The sequence below is a fragment of the Aphelocoma coerulescens genome, chromosome 2, assembly GCF_041296385.1.
Source record: "Aphelocoma coerulescens isolate FSJ_1873_10779 chromosome 2, UR_Acoe_1.0, whole genome shotgun sequence".
Lineage (NCBI taxonomy): Eukaryota > Metazoa > Chordata > Aves > Passeriformes > Corvidae > Aphelocoma > Aphelocoma coerulescens.
In genome coordinates, this window is record NC_091015.1 from 54,074,248 (window position 1) to 54,095,956 (window position 21,709).

The following is a 21,709-nucleotide window of genomic DNA, read 5'->3' on the forward strand; positions in this document are numbered from 1 at the left end:
GGGTGTTTTTTCCCCCCTTTTCAGTATTACAGGGGTTTAAATTCATACTGAAATCTTTTCGAGCGTGGGAGTAAAAAACCTGACCATCTGTTATCATGCCGCCTAGAAGAAACATTGAATCCTTCCTCTAAGTGTTCTACTTCTTTTTATCAAATTTGGTTGAAATGGATCAATAGGTTCAAATCTGTTAGGAGGTCAGAATAAAGGTGAGACAATGAGAAAAAACAGAATTCTTTACAGCTTGCTCTAGAGCAAATGTTTTTAAATGTTTTGTTAGAATCATAGAATGGTTTGAGTTGGAAGGGACCTCAAAGACCATCTAATTCTGCCCCCCTGCCATGCCCAACCTTTCACAAGACCAGGTTGCTCAATGCCCCATCCAACCTGGCCTTCAACAATTCCAGGGATGGAACATCCACAACTTCTCTGGGCAACCTGTGCCAGTGCCTCACCACCCTCACAGCAAAGATTTTTTCCCTAGTATCTAATCCAAATCTACTGTCTTTCAGTTTGAAGGCCCTTGTCCTGTCACTACCGTTCCAGCTGCCCAAGAGAAAAGGATACTTGGATTTTTCAAGGGCCTTACAAAACCAACACCAGACAAGCAAAAAAGGAAAAAGAAAAGTAGATCACCATAGGATGAAAAAACAAGTGAAACCCCCACGTTATTGTTAAACATAGAAAACGCTTGTTTCAAGGGCTAAAATCTGTCATAAGAAAAGTGTTTCTCAATTAGGCCTTTGCAGATGGCCATGGTACGGCTGAGGACGCTACGTGCTGTTTTGACTACGAAGGTTGAACAGACAAATGCCACCAACCCACGCTGCCGGTGGCACCCGGACCTTTCCCGAGGGACGCGCCAGCCCCTGGAGCTCCCCACCCCAACATCCGGGAGCTCCCTTCCCCCCCCCGCGGTCGCCGCCCGGTGGTCCCGCCCTGACGTAGGCGCCGCTTGGCCCAATGGGGCTCCGCTCTGCTTCCGGCGTCCGGCCCCGTCTCCTGGATACGGGCACGGGGTGCGACCATCCGAGTAGCGCGCGGGGCGGCGCGGGGACGGAGCCTGGTGGGACCTGGCGGTGCGTTCCAGATGGAATAAAGGACAGCAAAACTCTCCAGTTCCCGGAGTCACTCTGCCTGCTGAGCCGGTGCCTTTCCCGCTTGCCTGTGTTTTGTGGCGCGCAGGGACCAGTGTCCCATCCGGACACTGCCACCGCGCCATGGGAGACTCCGTGCCGGAGGCGGGGCTCCGCCGTTTCGGTTGATGGCGGCGGCGTGGTCCATCCCGCGGCGCACTACCACTGTCGCTCCACCCTTTCCCGCCGCGTCCATCCCTCACACACAGGTGCAGCTGTCGCTTCCTTTCTTTCACGCCGGTTCCATGTCCCGGCGCAGGTACGGCTGTCGTTCCCACCCTTTCCCGCCGGTTCCATGCCCCGGCACACAGGGTTCGGCTGTCGTTCCCACCCTTTCCCGCCGGTTCCATGCCCCGGCACACAGGTTCGGCTGTCGTTCCCACTCTTTCCCACTTTCCCGCGCACGTTCGCGGCCGTTACCTGGCGGAGCGCGCGCCCAGCGGCCGCGAGCCGCCCCTCACCGCCCCTCGCCGCCTTCTCGCTCCCTCCGCCGCCGTCTGTCGGTCCGAGTGCGGGAGCGGACCCGGGGCGGGGCTGGAAGCCCCCGCTGGAGCGCTCCTAAGACCCCACGCCCTTCTCCCGTCAGCCGCAGGTGGGTCTCTGGGGGCCGCTCTGTAGCGCCTCAGCCCTGACCGCCCTCGACAGAGGTGGAGCGCGAGAGATCGCGGGTCGTGCACGGGCTGCTCAGTTCGCCATCAGTTCCCTCGTAAGGAGAGGGAACTGCGTCTCCTTGGTGTATTGGTCCTGTGTCCAGCCCAGAACAAATGCACTTCCCTCGGTGCCTGGAGGCTGCTGCTTTGGGTGCTTCTGTGGAGTTTCACACCTGCTTCGTTACAGGTGGTGGCTTGTGAGTCTTCCACGATGGCCTTCCTTCCTCATCTTTTCACTTTGTCACTTTATTTGAGCTCTTCGTACTTCATGTCAAAATCCAGCTGTTGAAACTCTGTTTTGTGGGTCAGAGAACCTGTGGATGTCCCATCCCTGGCAGTGTTCAAGGCCTGGTTGAATGGGACATTGAGTAAAGTGTTCTAGTGGAATGTGTTCCTGCCCAGGGCAGGGGCATTAGAACGAGATGATCTTTAAGGTCCATTCCAACCCAAGCCATTCGATGATTTTATGATTCTGTGCTCCATTGCTTTGTGTACTGAAATAAAGACATAGCCATTACTCTTGAGAACCAGAGATACTTCTCTTTTCTCTGTAGCCTCTTGCATTTCTACAGATATACCTTTTAGAATTTGTATATACTAGCCCATTTATTACTGTTTGAATCCATTAAGAGCTTTGGAAGTGTAAAATTCACCTGTTCAAAATTTTGATCACATGTCCTGAGAGGAGGTCTTCTGTAATTATATCCAACTTTCTGGAAGTAAAGAATCCCTATTCATGATAATTGGGAGGGTGAATGTTATACATGAATGACTATTAAATTTGAAGGCTTCCCCTTTTTCCTCCTTTCTTTAGGTTTGTTTGTGAGACTAATGCCATGTTTCCAGTCTGTTGCCTGTGAAGCATCCTAAAGCATGGAGAACTTCATTTTGTATGAGGAGATTGGAAGAGGAAATACGACAGTTGTTTACAAAGGAAGAAGAAAAGGGACAATTAATTTCGTTGCTGTTATTTGCAGTGATAAATGCAAGAGAGCTGGAGTAGCAAACTGGGTAAGTAATGCGGGTTTTTTCATGCTAAATCTGGGAAAAAAATGCAGCCTATGAAATTCTTGCAGCGCAGTTTATAGAAAAATACCATGTGCTTCTTTAGATGGAGTTTGTCACATTTAGATCAATTTCTCAAGATTTTAAGTTCTTAGGCTTTAAATACAGTCTTATTTTAATGTATTTATTTCTTCATGTGATTTTATTGGTTTTTAGGTTGCATGCATAAACCCATGTTTGCAGTCTTACTGTTTCTATGCTGTGTCAGTGAACTTGTAAAAACAGTTACGTGGGGTAATTTGCTTTACTTTGTTATTAGTTGTGCAAATCCAGTGGTAGTAGTGACTTCCAGTAAACAACCAATTTCTTACTTAGCAAGAAGAAATTATTTTTGATGAAAGAATACCGTTTGTGCTCCAGTGAAGATACTTTCCGTGGGGTGCAGTCCCTCAGGAACAGGCTGTTCCAGTGTGAGTTCCCAGAGGGTTATATTTCCTGCCAGCAAACTGGCACGGGCTCCTCTCTCTGTGGGTCTGCAGGTCCTGCCAGGAGCTGGCTCCAGCACAGACTTCCCACAGAGTCACAGCCTCGCTTGGGTTTCCACCTGCTCTGGTGTGGGGCCTGCCACAGGCTGCAGGTGGATCTCTGCTCTGCCATGGACCTCCATGGGCTGCAGAGGGACAGCCTTGCCTCACCGTGGTCTGCACCAGGGGCTGCAGGGGAATCTCTGCTCCAGCTCCTGAAGGACCTGCTGCCCCTCCTTCTGCACTGACCTTGGTGTCTGCAGGGATGTTTCTGTCACATGTTCTCACTCCTGTCCCCTGCTGCAGTTGCACAGGAGTGTTTTCCCTTTTTAGATGTTATCCAAGAGGTGCTGCCACCATCACTGATGGTTGGCGTTGGCCAGCAGTGGGTCTGTCTTGGAGCTCACTGGCATTGGCTCTGTCAGATACGGAGGGCTTCCAGCAGCTTCTCACAGAAGCCAGTCCTGTAGACCTCCCTGCCTGGATACCAAAACCTTGCCATGTGAACCTGATAGTTTCCTATTCCCTCTCATTGTTTCAATGATAATTTCTTGGGAACTTTTTTGTTCTTAGAAGGGTATTAGTCTTACAAATCCCTTGGAGATACCTTACATATCATTCTAGCAAGAAACAGAGGCTTCTGTAGAGATTAGGCCATGTAGGTGTTGTAGAAATATGTATTTTCACGGTCTCTTGAATGGTTTTCCTTGCCTTATAAGATTAAAAATGATGGAAAAGGTTTTTTTTACTTCCTCTTGCTGTATTATCTCTCATTTGTATTCTTGTTTAAAAAAAAAAATAGGAGTGCAAGTTTGACTCCAAATTCTGATTTCCAGTTTGTTGTTGTTTTAGTGGTGCAGGAAGGTTAAATAATATTTATAATTTTGAGTTGGGGAACTTCCTAATATTTTTTTCTCTATTTTAAAAACAGGTGAGTTGGGCAGGGTCTGTGAGGAAAGTTGTCTTTTCTTAACATACATGTAAAACTAAAATATTTGAAGAATAATGTTAGTGCACTAGAAAAGGCAAAAGAACAAGTAGCTAATTTAGAGTAGATTGTATTGTTTCTTATTCCCATGCCTTAAATCCATATATATATTTATTTATGTCTTTCCCCCACTTAATTATGTTAAAAACTTCATTCTAGGTTCGTCTGACTCAGGGACTCACACATAAGAATATAATGACATTTTATGAATGGTATGAAACAAGCAACCATCTCTGGCTTGTAGTGGAATTATGCACAGGTGAGATAAGCTCAAAAAAGTAAACGTTTATGGAATGTAAGAGATTTCTTACAGCTTCTTTAAACAAATGCTTAGATCTTTGAAAAAAGCATAATTATTTGATTATTAACTTGAGAATCCTATTTATATAAATATATATAAAAGTGGTTTTGCTCTTGGGAACATTTTTTGAAATCAGCTGAAATGATGCTTCTCCTCTGCTTCACTGTATACATCTTTGAAAAGTTAGCTGAGCTACATACTGTTGGTTTTAAGAGCTGAACAGAGATGGCCAGTCAGAACATAAAAGCAAATAGTGAATAGTCAGAGTGTAGCTCAGTAAAAATTACTTGAGAAGTTTTCTAAGGACTGGCAGCTTTGGCGTTCTCTTTTAAAAGACATCAAGGAACAAATCAAGTTTTAATGAACTATTGACTTAATATTGTTCAAATTAATTTTTAATCAAAGGACAATTCAGCAGCTGAAGTAAATGATAGAATTTTTTTTCCTATTCAGTACAAGTATTTTGACTTACATGTGAAAACCATAATTTGGGAACTCTGAGAACCCAAAACTGCATTAAGTGATTCACTTAGTTTTGATAAGTTCTTATCAATCTATTAAAGGAACCTTGTAAGGCTTTCTCTAATTGTGATGACTGCATATTTTAAACTTCTGATAGCTTTCCTCCACATGGAAAGGAAAGAAAAGAAAAGAAAGCCAATATGCAAGTGACACATGTTAAAATTTTGGTATCTGGAGTTTGTTTAGTAATAAAAATCCATATTACACCCAGCCTTTTTATTTATCCAGAATTCTGTTTGAAAAATTACTGAAGAAGAGAACTTAAAAGTTCTGAGAAAAAAAAGTCAGGTCATTCTTTCTGTGATTTAAAGGGAAGTTAATGGCTCATATGGAAGCTTTGGTCTACTTGCTTAGTCTTAACTTAGGGGCACATATTTAGGTTATTAGACCAGCAGCCTTTTATTGTTGAACAATTATCAGGTGTTTTACCTTGCAGTATTATAGTTTGCTGCAGTGTGTCTTGGAGCTAACTTATTTATACATGGAATAAGAGATGGATTTCTTATCAATTTTGTTGAGACTTGTAAACAGCTTTTGAAATACGGAAGATTTCTCTCACTTGTCTCAAAGATAGTTTCTGTTATCAGATGCAGAATACTTCTGTGTTGCTGGCTTTACTACTTTTTTTATTTGTGTGTTTGGCCATGTTATGGAATTATTCTATATGTAGTCCTCTAAATTACATTGTAAGAAACAGTAATTAAACATGATGGAAAATTCTTTACTATAGCTCTGTAGTATGGGCTTGGTTTTAAAGGAATCACTGATTCATTAACCAGCATAAAAAGGCTTAGAAATACAATAATTTTTAGATTCAGTGGTGTTGAATAATTGGAAGAGTACTGTAATGAAATGACTGATCAAAGGGGAAAAAAGTTCAGGAAAATCTACTATCCAATTTGGGATAAAAGATCTAGTATCCTTTTCTATGCAAAGCTTTCCTAATCCCTCTTTCATTCGGGGTCTTAAATTTGTGGGGTTTTTTAGTTTGTTGTGGTTTTTTTTTTATCAGCATGATTTGACTAGGATATAAACAGCAGATAACCCAGGAGACCTCTTGATAACTCATGGCATGCAAACTGGTCTCAGGCAAACAGATTTGGTGCAGGATTAGTAAAGGACCAAATGGGGCTGAGAAAATGGATTTTGGGCAAGATGGGAATGTGGAGTTCAGAATAGGGGACTGGAACAGGAAGGAGGAGAAAGAATGAGCGATGAATTTGTGGGAAATGAGATTAGAAGAAGTCGAAGTGCTATGAATATTTAGGACGGGAATGACTCAAATGGGATGGGTCAGATTACATATCTGAGAATCAGTGGAAAACAAGGAAGTAGGTAATGGGGGAAGAAAAGAATTTTTTGTATGGACACAGAAACAGTAACAATTAGCGGGGAGAAGCATAGAGAGTGAGTGTGAAGCCCAGTGAAGAATACAGGGGATAGAGGATATATGTGAGGGTTATTTGGAAGGCTTTGTAAGTGTAATCTGATCAGAAACAAAGGAAGGGTTGGTTGGAACTTAATGGAGAAGGAGAGTGGTGATTTTGAAAGGACAGAGAAAGGTCTCATGTTAGGGTAAGAAGTCCGGAGAGCTATGATTAGGACTTACTGGTACCTGAAGCTGGGATTTGTGTGAGAAACCTAGGAAGTGAAATACAACAAAATAATTTATCTTTTGGACATTGTTGACCTCAGACTGTAACACAGTTCTACTATTTCTGTTGTCTCTGAATTCAGTGGAAAATTGCCTGCCCTTAGCTTTAGCAATTGTTCACAGAAGTTGATAGCCTGCTGTTGGTATTATTTATTCTTTTAACTTATGCAGCAGGAATCTGGTGAAGGAATTTTAATAAAAGCATGGGGTACTATTACACTGTGAAGTGACACAGTTTCTGGGTTTCTTTTTTCCCTTCCGTTTCCTTTGTAAAATAATATTGAAGTAATTTTGAAGTCATGCACTCAGTTTTCTTCCAGACAAAATTAAGATTTTGTCACAGTATTGAAATTAATTTTTTTGTACATCTTGGATTTTGTAACTGTTAGATATCAAGAAATATTTTTAATATCCACTGAGAATGGCTTTTGATTGACATCTTTTGAAGAAGTTTATGTAATTGGGCATTACTTGTATGACATCTTCTTTATATGCACTTGCTGACTGTGTGTATTTTAGGTGGTTCTCTAGAATCTGTCATTGCTCAGGACGAACATCTACCAGAAGATGTGGTGAGAGAATTTGGTGTTGAGCTGGTTACTGGTTTATACCATATTCATAAGCATGGAATTATCTATTGTGAATTGACACCTGGAAAGGTAAGGAGGGATATTATCTATAGGTAGACTGGATGTCACTTTCCATGCCATCAACATTTATTTTATTATTTGTATTTTACTGTTAGGAAGAGGCTTACCTCAGTTGGGAGGTCAGTTGAGTTTCATAATATATAAAGTGAAGATGATATAGTATATAACATAAGTGAAGGCAATATAATATATATGTGAAGACAATCAGAGACAAGTCTGTAGCTTGAATATTTTATGATATAATTGATTTCTTTCCTTGGTATATATCTGATATGATGTGATTTATTCTTTTTGATTTGGTGTACTGGCTTAATTTAATGAAGGATTTTAGTTCTCTGTCCTTGGACACATAAATTTGTTATTATTCTGTCATGCTGCAGAATTTTTTGCAGTCATAGAAAATGCTGATGAGGGAGCAAAGTTAACTAAAGTTTCTTTATTGATAACCTTCTCTATTGTTTGCAGATGCCATGGAAATTATCATCTTATTCCTGTATAAAAATATAAATCTTTGTGTAGTTTCTCATTTTGTGTATCTGTGTGTAATTTATGTAGAGGTTGGACAAAGTCTGTGTTTGTTTTTAATTCATGTAGTCACCAGAATATGACTATAGTAAAAAATTTTTGCTTAACAGTAATTGGTTTTGTCCTTGATCTATAAGTGGTCAAGTTGCCATCCTTTGAATCTTTGGTTAAATGTTCCACAATTTTACTCAGTGCCTGTCATTTGTGGACTCAAAAGCATTAAAAATTCATTAATAAAGTATAATGTTGATGACTCAGTAGTCTTCCAAAGAAGAATGTTGCTGTAAAATACTCCTTTAAACAGAAAGTAAAATGCTAAAGTGCTTCTTTTGTGCCCCGCCCCCTACTTCTGACTGAATGGGCTATGAGTTTTTGGGATTATGAAGTTTTTAACTGAGAAGAATAAGCACTGACTGGCCAGAGAAAACTCTCACCATTATTGGAAAAAATCTGTGGCATTTTCTGCTAAATAAAAATTCCTTTTTCTTTTTCTCAAATGAAGCCATGTTTGTTTTTACTAGACTTTTATTTTCCTATGCAGTTTTACTCTACTTCAACTTTCTTTTCTCTGGTAACATCATTGTTTATTTAGACTTAATAATGAGTAAACAAAAGTGCACATTGAACCTCTTAAGAGTTCTATTGGGATACTTTTATTCTTATAACCAAAAGTATTGGCATTGACTTAAAAAATTCAATTATTTTGGTTATAGTCATCATCTCTATTTCTTAAATATTTTGAGATTGTGATTATTTTTATAATAAATTATTTTGTACTTCATGTTGGAAATTTCAGCAGTTTTTGGTTTTAGTATATGATACTAGCATACTGGATTTTGTTTGTTCTTACAGATTCTACTGGAAGGGTCTGGCACTTTGAAATTCAGTAGTTTTTGCTGGGCTAAAGCAGATGGTGAAGACTTGGAAGAAGTTTTTGCTTCAGCTGGAGCTGAAGAAGGCGAAGATATTAATGAAAGCACTCCGCAAAGACACTTTAAAAATATAGTTCAGGGTATGAGCTTTTTACTACCCAGAATTAACTTACACCAAAGAGACAGAATGGAAGTTGGAATATCGGTGATTATGATAAAGAAAAATGATTTAGAATTAATCCTGTTTCGTCTCAGAAAAAATTGAGCTATGGAATTATTTATGGACTTTTTAAAATTCTGTGCTGCAGATGCTCTCTGTAAGGTCTGGAACTAAATTCCATTAAGTAAGTGTAAAATGTGTACAGAAAATTCAGGAAGTACTACACAGAACTACTGCTTCTTTCGCTGGAGTCTGCACTGCTGTACTTTCATTGTCCTTTTTGATGTACATGGTCTAACTTAATTCAAGTTTGAGGTCAACTGTTTCACTACCTTAAAGAATGAAAATTTCATTTTAAAGTATGAGCAAGTTACTGTGTTTCAGTTTCAGCAAGCAGATCCATAGAAATGCAGTCGACTGAAAATACTGTGTTATTTCATTGAATAAGAAAAATTCAGAAACTTGTTTTTAATGTTCTGAATCTTTTATTAGTCATTATCTTGAAACATCTCACAGACTTCTATTTGCAAGATAATGATGTCTCATGTATCAGTTACTTTTATCAGAAACAATGGAATTCTTGGTAATATTTTATGAGAACAAAGAGAGCTCTCCTTGCTGTCTTCTTCTGAAAGTTGACACTGGGAGTAGTAAGACCAAGATCAGGTCTTTATTCAGGAAGAAATACAAATCTATTCTCTTTCCTGTTGCTCTTCAGAACAGCTGGTTTGATATGTATGGTAATAAAAAAAATTTGGTAATAAAAAAATTATGGTAATAAAAAAATTTTTAAAAAAATAAAACCCAAGAAGAAAAGAATCCAAAATAAACTTTTTAAGGGACTATGGAATTTACACTTTTACTGAGTTTGTGTAATTTTTTAGAGATTTTTGAAAACTGATGGGAACTACTGTAGAAATAAGAACTGCATATTTTTTTCCTGTATCAAACGAGAGATTTGTGAATAAGCTGCTATAATTTGATATGTGATGTTTTCGTAGTGCTTTAGTGGGAAAGAGCCATAACTGTTTAGATCAGCGATTTCTTTGGCTAACTCCCTTGTTTTTTGTAACAGAACTTTATAAATTCATGAGGGTTTATTTCTTGGAATAGCTTCAAAAAAAGATATCCCAAATCTGATGTAACATAATTATTTCTACTCACATGAGAATGGTTTCCCATTCTGCTCAAATTGCTTGGCTCTGAAAGCTGTTAAAAGAAGTCAGAACATTCTTTGTATTAATCACTGTGTTTGAAAAGTGCAGCACAAGTCAGTTTGGTTAATAGAAGTGAAATAAACAACAAAGTAGAATATATAATCCTACATAAGCCAGTTACACTATAGGAGAGAAGTTCCTTTGAAACTACTTATCTTTGTTATTTCAGTTTTCTTATATGTCGAGTGAAGATAATCTCTAACTCAGTGAAGTTTGGAGATGAAATTTGAAGTGTTGAAAAGGATGAATGCTGAATGAATAACCAAAGTGCATTAATTATACATACTGTATTTTGTAGGCTTTCCGTTATACACAGCTCCTGAAGCAATAAAGGGAGGCTACTTCTGCAAAGCCAGTGATCTGTGGTCCCTGGGATGTTTACTTTATGAAATGTTCTCAGGTTGTAAGTTTGTATATATATTTAATATCTGTGATAATAGAAAAGTAGGTCATGGTCCTGGAGTTAATTCTTACTGACTTTCTAGGGAAGTTAGGACATAGAAAAACTTGAGACAGGTTTTGAAGATTTCTTGAAGAACATACTAACTGTGCTTAAAAGACAAAAAAAAAAAAAAGTCCTTGTCCAATAATCAAGTGAAACAATACTGTTAAGTGGTCCTATTGACAACAGTCCTAACCAACATGTAAGGTTTAAATACTATGATTTAAAATTATGGCAGCCCTTGACTTCTGACAGTGCAATGTTTTAATCTCCTTGGTATTAAACTGTGTGCAGTATTTTAACCTTTGAAAGAGGAAACTGCTTCACTAGTGTAAAGATAGAGTAATTTGGTTCCCTGCAGATAAACTACCCATTAGCTGCAGCTGGAAGGAAGCTTCATCACAGAAGAGAATTACACTGCAGCCTTCTTAAACCTTAAACAAAACGCTGATCTGTTGAATCAACACAGTAACACAGATACTGCCTTTTCATGTTGTCTCACTGCAGATTCATACAGGGCTATATCATGGTCACCTCCATCAAGCCATCTTTGGTGTCTCTTCTGTCTATGGTTTCTTTTGCTTTCATGATAAAAGAATTTAATCCAAGGTTTGGAATTCAAATTGATAAGAAAACGTGATAAATAGTACTCAGGCCAAGGTTGTTTATTTCTTTGGATGCTTTCTTAGGAAAATGAGCTCATGATAAATGGTTGCACCTTACAACCATTTTGGAGTTTGCCTAATCTGTGAAATACGCTTCTGTTTGTTTGTAGGAAAACCACCATTCTTCTCAGAAAGCCGTTCTGAATTAATTGAAAAGATTTTATCTGAAGATCCTTTGCAACCAGGACCAGAGGGTAGGGTTCTGTTATTCTTTAATGGATCACATCACAGTAATACTTAGGAAGTTCAAGTTTTGTTTTACCCTTTTTCTTCTGAAGCTGATTGCAGGAATCAGTTGTCTGAAGTGTGAACGTTAGCAATGCCTTCCTGTGATAATTCCCTGTTAGTGATGAATGCTTGTTTCCCTTTTGACAGAAACATATATAATTTACTTTTAATTGTTAACACTGAATCTACCTACTGGGATGGAATTTTTGATCTTGGTCATTCTGGACACCAGTGTTATTCACAGAGATGCTTATATATTAGTCGCTCTTTTTCAATTTAAGCAGATTTTAACTCCACTTAATTTCTTCCTGGTGGCTATCTGATAATTGGAGAGTTCTTTTTTTTTTTTAAAGTTACAAACAATTTTAATTAGCTTGATGACCAAGCATTAGTGGTTTGTTTGTTTGGGGTTTTTTTAAAGGATTCTTTGAAGTGCAAAGAGTGTATATTTAAGGTCCTTTATACACTGAGATTTTTTTTCAGATGAAATTACTATCAAGAAAGTTTTTTAGCATGATCTGTAGATAATAGCATGGTTTACATTGGGTGATGGTTGTTTTTGCTGTCCAATACTGATCTGAAGTGCTTTTATTTACAGGTTCTGCTATTCACAAACCTTCTGCTGAGTTCATCAGTTTGCTTGATGGGTTACTTCAGAAGGATCCTCATAAAAGGTAAACTGCCTAATCCATGGCTGCTGTTTATGTTGTCACCTCTGGAGAAAATAATTACCATGATACTGTATGTATAGTATTTTTTATATGACAAAAAATGCAAAAAAACATTCATGCCTCGTATAAAAGAGCAAACTGCTTTTTCTTACTTGAAGATACATAGAATTAATGTTTTCATTAAGCACATATTTTTTTAATTTTTGTACCTGGTGCTAAATAGATAACTTTGTAACAGAGTGACAAGCAGTTTAGAATTGGATGGCTTTGCTTTTCCAGAGCAATGGGCACATGTATTTTATTTGCCTTTAACTTATACCTGATACAGTTACATTATTAAAAAATTTAAGACTATAATTTATAGAGTATGTCAGATAATTTACATGTGGGATTGACTCTGCAGTTTCCTTCATTCTTATTCTCATACCTGTTATGTGAATTTTCCATTCTGATTTAAGGCAAAAAGTTTGTCCTGTAAGAAAACTTACTTGTTGTCCAAATAATAGCAAATGACAGGATTAATTGCCCTGTAGTATCACTGGGTTCAAAACCTAGTCTGGTGTGTCTCTGTGGAGCTGTACTTAGCCACTGCTTTTACAGTTTGTTTGTTGCTTTTCAAAAGGCTGAATTGGACAGACCTATTGCAGCATCCATTCTGGAAAGGATCCCTTGGCCATTGTGGTGGTGATTCTGCAGACAGACAGGGCACAAGCTCAAGGTACTGAATGTTCAAGGAAGACATTTTTTTAAATAAATATAAGCAAAGATAAAAATTTATTAAGTTCGTCTGTAAATTTTATAATTTTTGAACTTTCCTTAGAATTTTCATGAATTAATGGAGTTTTACACCAATGAGTGGGCAGTTTGGGATGTTTAGAATTGTATTATCCTATTAGTATATTGCACTGTCCATTCACTTTCAACAGACTCCTTCCTGTTGGCTATAGAACGCGTTAAAATTCACTTCTGAGCTAAATGCTCTCATTTTTATTTATTTGTTTATATATTATATAAAATTATTGTATGAATCTGACTTACAATTTTTTTTAAAGCTTTTGTAGAATCTTATCAATATGGGTCAGTTTTATCTTCAGTGATTTGTTTGTTTGTTTTTATTCACTAGGCTTAGAGCATCACAAAGCCTATCAGTGCAGTATCTTAGAGCTGTGGTTCAGCCTTATAATCTTGCAAATGCAGCTGACCCATATTCTTTGCTTATGACATAAGGCATTAATTTAGGGTTTTTTTTTTTCTAAATTTTTAATACTCTCCACTGCTACATACACTGCAGAGACACCCAAAGCTTTTGTGAAAATGGCTTCTATGTATTAACAAGCTAGGCTTCTAAACTCCTGTTACCTTGCTGGTTTTTGTGTTTCTAGTTTTGAATTAGGACATTTAGCATTGTTTTTTATGATACGTTGTTCTAAGTATTTGAAAGATATTTCATGTTCCAACATGGGGAACTAATGTCAAAATAATTTTAGAATGCTGAGTGTTTTTTGTTATATCTGCTTTAAAATTTTCTCTCATATTGTTCAGTACCTATTTCGGATACCAGTGCTGCAGTATTTTTGTTATTAATGTTTATTATAGTTTGAGGTACAGCTCTGTGTTTTAATTTTATTACTGCTTTGACCTGCAATAAAAAATTAATATTTAAAGTTTATACTGTGAACTAAGATTTCATTCAAGGTTTTAGCAAGACTTAGGTCTTAGAGCTTATTTTAGGGAATTTTTGGAGAACAAGAGGAATCTTAATCTCCTACAAAATATTGGGCTGTTTGGCCATACTCTTGAGATTTTTGTAATACCTGTGAAATATCTGCTGATGTATGCACTCACTGACAAATATGACAAATGTAAAACATTGGCTTGACATGTGAAGGAGGCTCAATACTGTGTCTTTTCCCACTGTGAGACCCATGTATCTATTTTCTTCACAGTGTGGGTTGGATTAATATTTGATATCCTGGAGAGCCTTCATGAAGTTTTTATGACCCAGTTTCATGTCAATAATATAAGGACACGTTAAAAAAATCCCAAACAACCAAAACCAATAAAATTGCATTTAAGTGTGACATGTAAATCATTACACACACAAAAAAGTGGTTTTAATCTAGGCTGTAGACTTCATTGTTGGAGATAGGTTTGTTGTGACTTTTTACTGTGAAGAATGAAATGTCTGTAATGTTTTTAGTATTTCTTTAGTATCTCTTGTATTATGGGGTAATAATTTAACTTTTATGATGTCTTTCATTTAAGTTCTAATGATAGAGAGAATTTTTAATATTCTCCAAGTTTTTTGCTGTAAACTTATTTTTGGTCATTGCCATTACCAATATAAAAAGTATGTGCAACACGTATTTCAAGAGTATATTGTTCTAGAGAGTGACAACTAAACTGTATGCTAACAATTGCAACAGATAGTGGATATGGTATCTTTTTTTTTAAAAAATCTGTAATTAATATAATTTATTAAACAGCAGGGAAGACACAGAGTCATCAGTTTCTCGGAGTGCCACAGAGTCAGCGGATGCTCAAAAAAATCTAGATAACTTGTCATCCTCAAGAGCAGGTCTTAAACCACCAAGGAATTCTTTCAAAATAGGTAATATTGCTCATTATGTTATTTTTTAAGTTATTTTATCAATCCTACCAACATGCTTATTCCCTATGTTTTATTTGATTTTAACCTCTGAATGCAAGTTCATGTTCTCTTTTCGGTAGAAACTCAGACTGACTTGCGCCCCAGAAGTGTAGTTGATGGTGAATCAAATGAATCCATATTTCTTCTCAGGTATGAAAAGTGCCTTGAAATCCTATAGGTTTGGTGTTGGTTTTTTTTCCCCACTCTCTCTTCAAACATTTTATTATTATGACTGTAACACTGTGTCTGTGTCTCCTTTTGAATTTTCTATTACCAGTTAATAAATAACAAAATACATTTGAAAAGCCATGAAAGTCGTGTGTGTAGTTAAAGCTTATACGACTTTATTACTCTTATTTTTGAAAGTAAACTTTTGATTACTTAACTGTCTGTCTAAACAGAAAAATTTATTTAGGTCTTTCTTATTTAGTTACTTCATATATATCTAAAATAGGATTGAAGCATGATTGTTTTAAACCCATAAGAATAAGCATTCAGCATATGATCTGTTAATAAATTCTGCTTGCAGCTTTTCATCACAAGCTATTGGTGACAGTCTATTAAGTACTACATGGGTATTAAATTAAAAAATAGTGATTGGTTTAACAGTGATTTGTTTATACTACCTTACAAACCAAGATTGTCTAGTGAAATACTTTTCCTATCAACATCAAGAAGAAATATTCCCATTTGAAAATACTTTTCTAAGCTTCTTGCATAACCTGAAATAGGGCTTTTGTACATCATACTGTGTACAAAAGTTATTTCAGTTAGTTTTAATAAAGTAATACTTCTCATCTCACAACTTTTATCATCACAGCTAGACATATTATTAGTAATTTCAAGTAGCATTTGCTGTAGCAATCTGCTGAAGAGAAAGGCTACAATGATACTAAAAGCCGTATAACATGTAACCCTAATAGTGGTTTTTAGCAACATAATTTTTTATAAGTACATTAATTTAAACCCAAAATTTGAAATGTAACGCAAACAGTTAAAAAAACCCCTGTTCTGAAATTCTCTTTACTTCAGTGATGTAACTTCTGAAAGCAGTGTATGTGATTTCTAGTAAAGTATTAAAACACTGAAGTGAAAGTAACTTGCTGACCTAGCACTTGGCACCAGAACTTACTTAGCTGCTAGAGGGGTTAATCAGCTTTTAACAGCAGTGGCTTCTACTTGTGCAAATGGAATAGATCTCATTCAGTTTAACTAGTTTAATTCAATAATCTCTTGTCTTGTTTTAAACTGAGAAACCATCTTACGACTAAAAAATAAGTATTATTTTCTGTATCTCAAGCATATATGAAAGCAAATCCGTTGAATTAATTAAAAAAAAGTTTAACAAATCTACATGTTTTGAAGCAAATGTCAGCTTATGATCATTTGTCCAGCCTCCTAGCTAGAAATCATAGGATTTTTTTTGTTTAGGAACTAAAATTCCAAGGAGATCCTGATACTTTTTTTTTTACCATAAGAATTAGGATATTTCATGTATTTTTATGTAGGTAATATTTTGGCATTCTTTCATTGTACCCTTTAAATTTAAATTTCTATTGAAAATAGATGGAACATGAGAACAGTTATGTTAGTCATTTGATCACCGATTTCCCGAGTGTCTTTAATTTTGTTTGGTGTTTGTATTTTTAATTTAGTGGTTTTTTCTATTATAGAAATCTGATTTGCTAAACTAAATCTGTTTATTACTTTCTGCTAAGCAAGGAAACATGTTCATTTGAAGTTCTTGATTTAACTAGTTTCCTGGCCTGCCAATTATAATAATTCTGAAGTTGATTTTAAATGCTTTAATTTAAATTGATGTGTACTAAAACCCCAAGTTCTCTAGCAGCTTTATGACAGTTGCAACTTGGCAGTATTCTGATCTCTCCTTCTTCATTTTCTAATTAGCAGACAGGATTTTAAAAAGTAAAAGGTAAACCCAGTTCACAATGATACATAAAAATTAGGAGTTTTAATTCTCGTTACTTAGCTAAGACTTGGGAGTCAGAAGAGAATAAGATGAAATAAATTGCAATTTTTTTCACATTAATTTGCTTTGTATGTTTTTTGGTATTAGGAGTTAATATAATAATGGTTTAGCATCCAGTTTGCAGTGTCATTATGGCTGAGAAAATAATCAAATTATATTTATTTAACAATTACAACAAACTACCGTCTTCCCATTTCTAACTGGCAAACAAATCCTAACCTTGTCAGAACACATTTAAAGACAGAAGATTTGTGTTTAGTTGATGGATCACGCATAGTGTAATTTATGGTTGTCAGCTTTGAAAATTTGCTGTATGGCATGAAAGTTTCAAAAGAGCAACAAAAAAAGTAGTTTGCAATGAAATTTAATCTGTAATCTTTATAGGGTTTTAATTATTTTTTTCTTTCTTTTGCTGAAGTTCTCGTCCCACGCCTAGAACTAACTCTGCAGTAGAAGTACATGATGGTACTACTGCCGCAATCAAAAATTCTTCACAAGGAGATTCATGCTTGAAAAAAGTGAGTAAAAAGTTTATACTGAGGGATGATGGTATCTTACAGTTAGAATATCAGCCTGAAGTCTGTGGCAAGTCAACTTTCTTTTGTATCCTTCCACAATTAACAGTGTGCAAGTTGTTTGAAAAAAAGTATTTGCAAAACTTCAGGTATAGGAATTAAGACAGTCTCCTTTTTTTGCCCCAGTGCATAAAAGACATGTTATCTTCTTTCTTCTCAGTCTACGTTTTGACCTAATGCTTTTTCTTCCAATATGTTTCTCTTACCATAATTTTTAGTTGGTCCTATCTGCTGTTACATAAATAAAAAGCAAGTTAGAATATGTTTCCATGGCCAGATTGCTTGGTATAATGTTGAAATGAAATATTTTGTGAATAGACATGAATTAACTCTTTTTGTTACAAAACAGTTTATCAAAAAAACCTTCGCTTTTGTTCCAGGCTGAAAATACGTGCTCAAGTCAGCAGGATATGGAGTCAAAATTGAAAGAGCTCATTTACACTGAATCTGATCTTATCGTGACACCAATCATTGACAATCCAAAGGTAAAGCAAAATAAAAGATTCAGGAACTTGTGGTTGAGGCTATTTTTGCAGATAAATTTTTGATCAGGGTGAAACTCCTTTCCTGTATTTTATAGTTCTCATTTTAAAGCAGTTCCACCCAATTATCTGGCAAGCTCTCATGCAATTTTTTGGCAGTCTTTATAACCCTATTGTGTTGGTAATTTGGAGGAATGAGTTATTTTGGGATTGAATAATAATATTAAATAATATCTTACAAGAAATAGAAGCTACCAAATGCTATGTTCAGTGCTTTTATAGATTTGTTTTCTGATAACTTGCTTTGATATGTGCTGCTTAAATGAACACAAAACTTTGGTTTGTTATACTCGAGACAAAGGCATCTATGAAGCCTTCTAGATTGGGAGTTAAGAGTTCTACAGAATAACTTTTGTTACTCTTTAGACTGCAACTGTGATAATGTTTCTATTAAATATGAATTTATTTTCTCTCTAAAAGAACACCTGAGGTTACAAGAAATGTCCGTCCTGTTTCTGTCATATGGCTTCTAATGTGCTAACAGTTTGTAATGAGTCTCCTGAGCAGGGAACTGACACTTGCTTGGTAGTAAAGAGCAAGCTAAAAAAGCATCAGATCTCTGCAATGCAATGACAATGTAATGTGCATTTATAGGCAGATGTATTGGTAGAAGGAATGATAGAAGTCCCTTTAGTCTTCCTTTTGTTTCTGTGCCAGAAAAAATGAAGCAATCTTAGCAACTTTACTCAGTAAATTGCAGATTTGGGGAAGGCAACATTTTTCATTGGAAGTGAACATCTAAACTCATTAGGAATGTCTTACAGCTTTTAGTTGCTGTATTGCTTTAGTATTAAAAATTCTTTTGGTTTGTTTAACTCTTTCAAAAACTAAGAATCTTACACAGCTAGATAAAGTAACTACGAAAGAGTACTCTTTTATTGTGTTTGGGATGAGAGACATTGTTCTTAGTGGAGAATTTCAGAGGTAATTATGTGTTTGAATGTTACCACTGGTAATTCCTCAGTTGTGTCTCAGGACTCTGACACAAAGCCTTAGTCCTTCACTGCTTCTCCTCTTACTACAAGTGTAAGAGATGAGATTAGGGGTAGATGCACATACTGATGTGCTCATGTAATAATAATCTCCTTGCCATGCAATGCCAGACTCAGAATTAATGCAGAATAGCCCACTAAGTTCCAGGGACATGTAATCAGAGTCACTGCCTGCTTAGTGATGGCTCTTTAGTCTGCTTTTCAGACTAAAGGATGATACTGACACTTGGTAAATCTGAAGAGCTTGCAATTTAATCTCCTGGAAAAGGATTTACTAAATGTTGGCAGAATCTTAAAAGCTGAAGTGTCAGCTTATATTATAAAATTTCCCTCTGCTCTGCAGATGTGTGGAATTGAGGGCCTTTTTTGGAAAATAGCTCTCTACTTACACTTAGACTTCATCTGTCAAAGGCTAAATTCCATTTACACAGTTGCCTTTTTAAAAATCCTTTATTCACTGAAAATCACACTCAAATGCTCAGTTACTGAGCAGTCATCCAATTTCGTGATCTACCAGAAAATGATGGTTTTGCAGGGAAAAAGTCCCCATACCTTATGAGTGATTAGCTGTTGATAACAATACTTTTTATATTCTGGAATGGTCTAGTGTATACATGTATTTACTGTATGGAAATGAATTGCTAAAACTTTTCATGAGCTGTCACCTGCATAGTTCCTTTAGTAGCTTTTGAAACCCAAATGCAAGTATTTTTCTGCATACAAGCAAAATAAAAATGTAAACTGAAAAAGTCTGGTAATTTTGTAATCCCATTTAAAAAATCACTTAAATGGCAATACTAGCAATATAATTATATAAAAACCATAGGGTTGGATCTCAAATGTTTGCTTGGAAGAAATACATACCAGAAAACAATGGAAAATTCCTCAGTAATGAGCAGTAGTATGTACACCCATCCTGTACAAATTCTGCACATTTGTATTCTCACGTTCAACTACTTAGAGATTTTCTAGAAATGTATTAAAACTAGCTGTAATGTGTTTGTTTATTTTTCCAGATAATGAAGCAAGTACCAGTTAGATTTGACTCAAAAACTTTACACATCCCAGCATATTCAGGTATGGATCTGCTGAAGGTTTTAACAAGTTCTGCATGTGCTGCTGTAACTCGCTATTGTAAGAACTGTAGCCTCCCCTTGTAGATTATACATGGTCACAGTTTCAGAACTCTCATTTTTTTCTGAAACTATAGTTGTGTATATGTTTTTATAATGTTTTTAGCTAGCCCAATTTTGAGTAGCCTTTTCAGGTATGAACAGTTAAATGACATTCCTTTCTCCTCTGCCTTCTTCAGTTACAAGTCTGTGCTCAAAAACTTTTGCCATGAGACAGTCATCAGTGTTTTAGTGTGGGAAAACCAGTATCTTTATTTCCAACTGAGAGATTTAAACTGAAATATTCAACCAAATATATTAAAATTTGACAAATGCAGGGGAACAAGTGGCAACAGGATCTTAAAATGAACAGTGTTGACCAGCCACAACACTAGGCAGCCTTGCCAGTCCCACATTTAATCATGAAATGTTATGTCACTCATGTCCCAAAAGATAATGTGAAGTTTTTTAGGGTTTTTCTTTTTGTTGTTGTTAATTTTCAATGTCTAGAAATATTTCTGAAAACTAAAGTCTGCTCATTGTCAGGAGTGTAACATTTCTTCTCCTGGAATATTTCCTCTAGTCTTTTTAAGGGAAATACTGGACTGTGCTTGAAGAGGGATATCAGACAGATATATAGTCCTTCTAGAATTCACATAGAACCTCTTCCTAGGCATAAGAGTTCATCTTTCCATAAAGTATGTGTTTTGAAAAGTTAATTTGTTGAAGAAATTTTATAGTTGGAAAGGAACACAACATCCGTCAATCTCCCAGTCAAGACTGTAACCAAAATGTTTTTAATTTGATTCATCCAAAAATGATCAGATTCCACTGCCTAAGGGAAATATTATATTTCATATTGCATTTATGTAGTTACCACACTGATGTTCTGATATGTTTAACTGTTGTCAGTATTTATTTAATATGGGCAGTGTTTTTTGTTGTTGTAATGTTTTCAGAGTTGCAGCTTTTTTCTGGACAACTTTCTGAATGTTTTGAAGATACTGAATTTGATGCTGCTCAGCAGTAATATTAAAGATAATATAGAAAAATTTAGTTGAATACCTGAAAGCTAAACCTGTTTTCACCTCTGCTGGTGTTGATTTGCCTGCATTAGAAGGTGTTGTTACTTAAGTGTAAAATTGGCATGAAAGAAAGAAAACATGCTTTTAAATATTCTATGCTGGAGCATATCAGGATGGCAGGTAAGCTATTGATAAATAGCTACCAAAACAGAGGGAATGTATGGCTGCTAGATTGAAATTAACTGTTGAGACTGATAAGGAAGTCTGAAAAAAATCTCAATTCGTGTGCAGTGGTCAATGAATTGAACCACAGGATATATCTTAATTGTCCAAGTGTCTTGATTTCTTTGTGCTCCTTCTGAAGTCATTCATGTTCTGATTTGCTAAGTCTTGGCTAGGTGGATACCAACCTATAGGAGTGATTATACGTGTTTTCACTTTATTTATTGTGAGGAGATATCACTGACTTTTGTTAGATTTTGCCCCAGATTTTACTTTTAGGATACTGCCCTTATGTATTAAGAGTTAGTAATGATAAAGGACAACTGCTACCTTTCCTAAATATAATGCCACTAAATGTTTCCATAAATGAAGGACTTAGCAGGTTTGCACTTTC

At 36.3% G+C, this 21,709-nt stretch overlaps 1 protein-coding gene across 1 annotated transcript in view; it reads left to right on the top strand.

The window, feature by feature from the left end:
* Positions 1 to 2,638: 2,638 nt before the first annotated feature.
* ULK4 (unc-51 like kinase 4) overlaps positions 2,639 to 21,709 on the top strand; it is a 212,224-nt gene continuing 193,153 nt past the window's right edge. Inside the window, exons 1-13 of the mRNA XM_069007521.1 lie at positions 2,639 to 2,794; positions 4,460 to 4,559; positions 7,297 to 7,436; positions 8,805 to 8,964; positions 10,500 to 10,601; positions 11,419 to 11,502; positions 12,135 to 12,210; positions 12,830 to 12,925; positions 14,694 to 14,818; positions 14,938 to 15,007; positions 17,266 to 17,365; positions 17,803 to 17,907; positions 19,973 to 20,033. Coding sequence (XP_068863622.1) covers positions 2,657 to 2,794; positions 4,460 to 4,559; positions 7,297 to 7,436; positions 8,805 to 8,964; positions 10,500 to 10,601; positions 11,419 to 11,502; positions 12,135 to 12,210; positions 12,830 to 12,925; positions 14,694 to 14,818; positions 14,938 to 15,007; positions 17,266 to 17,365; positions 17,803 to 17,907; positions 19,973 to 20,033 — 1,357 coding nt within the window. The 5' untranslated portion in view covers positions 2,639 to 2,656. The remainder of the gene's footprint in view (positions 2,795 to 4,459; positions 4,560 to 7,296; positions 7,437 to 8,804; positions 8,965 to 10,499; positions 10,602 to 11,418; positions 11,503 to 12,134; positions 12,211 to 12,829; positions 12,926 to 14,693; positions 14,819 to 14,937; positions 15,008 to 17,265; positions 17,366 to 17,802; positions 17,908 to 19,972; positions 20,034 to 21,709) is intronic.